Below are 2,909 nucleotides of genomic sequence, written 5' to 3'. Positions count from 1 at the left end.
GAGGGGGGGGGACGCACAATGGCCGTTTGTTTCAATTTGCTTGCTGTGCAAAGGGGGCCGGCGAGCACATGGGCTGCGCAGCGTTCCGACTGGGGGCCCCGCCGGGCTGCCAATCCACAGCGGGCATGCTGAAGAGACAGTGGAGGCGTCGCGCGAGGCACAACTATGGTCGGCAGCGAGCGGCGCCGACCCTCCCACCCCTCCCCCACACTCACCTTCTTGGGTGCGCTGCTGTAGCAGCGCAGGTGCTCGTAGCTGCGGACCAGCGCCAGAGCCTCGTTGCAGCGCGCCTCCAATGTCTGGGGCGCGAGTTCGTATTCGTGTTTGTGATCGCAATCATGATAGAGTGAGTGAGTGAGTGTGTGCGCGGGGGTCAGAGCATGGAGGAAAGCGGAAGGGCTGGGCCAGATGGCAGGCGGGGGAGGTGCGAGAAACCCATTGACGCACCCACCGCCGCAAACGCCGTGCCCTTCCCCCTGATCGAGACACCTCCCAAGCCGGCCGAGCGCCGCAGCGGTGTAGTACCGCTGACGGCAGGAGGGGCACCGAATCATGCGAGCAGGTCAAACGTGTGTATGTGCGCCCCATGCACTTGCACCCCCTCAAAACACCCCCCCAACAAGGTCTTCCCCACCTGGTCTTCCAATATCAGGGTTTCCAGGGTCATCCTCTTGGCCGCCGCCGCGTGCGCCACAAACGCGAGCGGCGCAAACGCCGGCGACCGCAGCCACGCCGCCAGCGCGCCGCTCTCGGCCTCGACGCGCGTCGTGGCGCCGTCGACAAGCGCGACCTCAAACGGCGACGCGGCGCCGGCTAGCGCGGCGGCGAGCGCGTCGCGGATGAGCGCGGAGGGCTGCTCCACGCGGCAGGCCTTGCCCTTTTGGAAGTTGAAGACGACGCGGTCCCGCAGCAGGCCCTGGCCGTCCCGCATCATGCGATGCCTGCAGAGGGCGGGGGGCGGCACGGGTGGGTGCGCGGCGTTTGTCAGGGCCCATGCTGGCCGGCGTCGTCCATCACGACGGGCGAAAAGGGCGGGCAGAGCTTGGGCCCGCCGGCAAGGTAGAAACCGTGCGTGGTCACCAGCTGGGCTGGTCGTCAGGCAAGGCGTGGGGCGTCGTACGCCGCCCCTAATCAGTCCCAGTGGCCCGCGCGCCACCCCAGATCAACGGTCCACCCTCCAGGGTTCAGCCCTGCCTCAGACCCTGACATGGCTGCCCAATGGGTCTGCTGATCAAAGGCCCTGAGCCCCGGGCCCCGCCGCACCTAATGTCCACGAGCCAGCGCAGCAGGGTGATGATGGCCGCGCCGGCGGTGAAGGCAACGCAGCTGTGCTGGAACACTGCCGGGTCAGACTTGGCCTTGGGGGAAAGGGTGGGTTGGTGTGGAGGGTTGGGGGTTGGAGGAAGTGGAGTCAGGGCAGGGGGACGAGTTTGCATGTCAAGGCTCCGTGCACGAGAAGGCGCCGGGCGGGACGCAACAACGTGTGTGCCAGGCCACCGCCGTCGCACCGGGGCGTGGGCGAGGGCGGGAGGGTCAGCACAGCGGCCACCCTGTTCATGTGGGGGCCGCCACAAATGCATGCCAGACGGGTGCGGCACACACCCACACGCCGAGAGTCGCGCACCCAAGTGACACACCCAGATAACACTGGCACGAAGCACACAACAAACCCACGGCGCACCCCCGCCCCACCTGGTGGTATACGCGGAAGTGGCCCGAGCGGTTGGCCGCCGACCAAATGAGGGAGGCCCTCATCTGGGCCATGGCCACGCCGCTGGACCAGCAGGCCCCCAGCAGCGCGTTGTAGACGGCGCTGTCCGGGTGGCAGCCCTGGGGCGGGTTTGGATGAGATGTGGGGAGGCGGCTGAGTGGACGACGGGCGTGATGCGGCTCGAGGTGGATTTCGGGGGAGGGGACAGGCGTGGCGGTTGGTGCAGGCACGGACGGCGGGTCTGGAGCGGGGACGGCCGCGAGGGGTCGGCTGCCGGCACGGGGCGCGCAAGCGGCGCACAGCGACGGCCGCTTGGCGCACTCGGTTCAAACAGAGGCAAAAGCTTCCGTCAGCAAAGACGCCTGGCACGCCGGGGCAGGCAGGGGTCCGACGGCGCGGCTGGCGCTAAGTGGGTGGGTTGGTGTTGGGAAAAGCCGTACCTGGGCAGTCATCTGGGCGTACGCCCCCAGCGCGCGCCGCCACTGGCCGCCGCGCTCGAAGGCGGTGATGAGGGCGGAGTAGGTGATGCCGTCCGGGGTGCAGCCCTGCGCCGCCATCTGCTGAAAGCAGCGCTCCGCGTCCTCCCAGTGCGCCCCTGATGGCGGTGCGCGCAGTCGGGTGGTCGAATTGGCAAAACAAACAGCGGAAAGCCTTAAAGCCTTGGATCACAAAATCAGTCGTTTGAGCGACAGGCACATGGGTTTGCTGTTCAGGGAGGGGATGAGGTCGCTCCAAAGCGCGTAGGCGCTGGTCAAGAGCACTGCAGCTGCGGGCCAGCTTCCGCCAGGGCTGCGGAGGGTACACCCGGGCGCGAGGGCAGCCGCATTGCATAGAGCTCGTGATAGACAACGTGGCTCGTGTGATGGGGGGCTCCCGCGGGCCCACCGTGGGAGCAGGCCGCGATGAGGGAGTTGTAGGTGACCACGTTGGGGCGGCAGCCCTCCTGGTGCATGCGCTCAAACAGCTGCAGCGCCAGGTCAGTGCGGCCCGCCTTCTCCGCCGCGCTGCGCGGACGGCGCGCGATTGTGTGTGACAGCCGGAGGAGGGGCAGTGGGAGGAGGGGCAGTGAGGATGACAAGGGGCCGGGGAGAGGCGGAGGGCGGACGCACGCTCAAGAGAGTGCATGGGTGGACAGCCTGCGACGAAAAAACCGTCACTGCGGCCCCGGGCTGCCCAGGGGGAACCCCCCCCCCCCCCC

General features: G+C 68.2%; 1 protein-coding gene across 1 annotated transcript in view; it reads right to left on the bottom strand.

Moving 5' to 3' along the window:
- Positions 1-31: 31 nt before the first annotated feature.
- MNEG_15334 (Pentatricopeptide repeat-containing protein) overlaps positions 32-2,909 on the bottom strand; it is a gene marked incomplete at both ends in the record, with an annotated part of 4,157 nt that continues 1,279 nt past the window's right edge. Inside the window, 7 exons of the mRNA XM_014036195.1 lie at positions 32-43; positions 216-299; positions 635-941; positions 1,264-1,358; positions 1,693-1,830; positions 2,152-2,306; positions 2,597-2,715. Of these exons, the coding sequence (XP_013891649.1) occupies positions 32-43; positions 216-299; positions 635-941; positions 1,264-1,358; positions 1,693-1,830; positions 2,152-2,306; positions 2,597-2,715 (910 nt within the window). The remainder of the gene's footprint in view (positions 44-215; positions 300-634; positions 942-1,263; positions 1,359-1,692; positions 1,831-2,151; positions 2,307-2,596; positions 2,716-2,909) is intronic.

This window comes from Monoraphidium neglectum (assembly GCF_000611645.1).
Source record: "Monoraphidium neglectum strain SAG 48.87 unplaced genomic scaffold scaffold05234, whole genome shotgun sequence".
NCBI classification, from domain to species: Eukaryota; Viridiplantae; Chlorophyta; class Chlorophyceae; order Sphaeropleales; family Selenastraceae; genus Monoraphidium; species Monoraphidium neglectum.
Note: the sequence above shows the minus strand (reverse complement) of the source record. Positions and strands in the feature narration are given on the sequence as shown.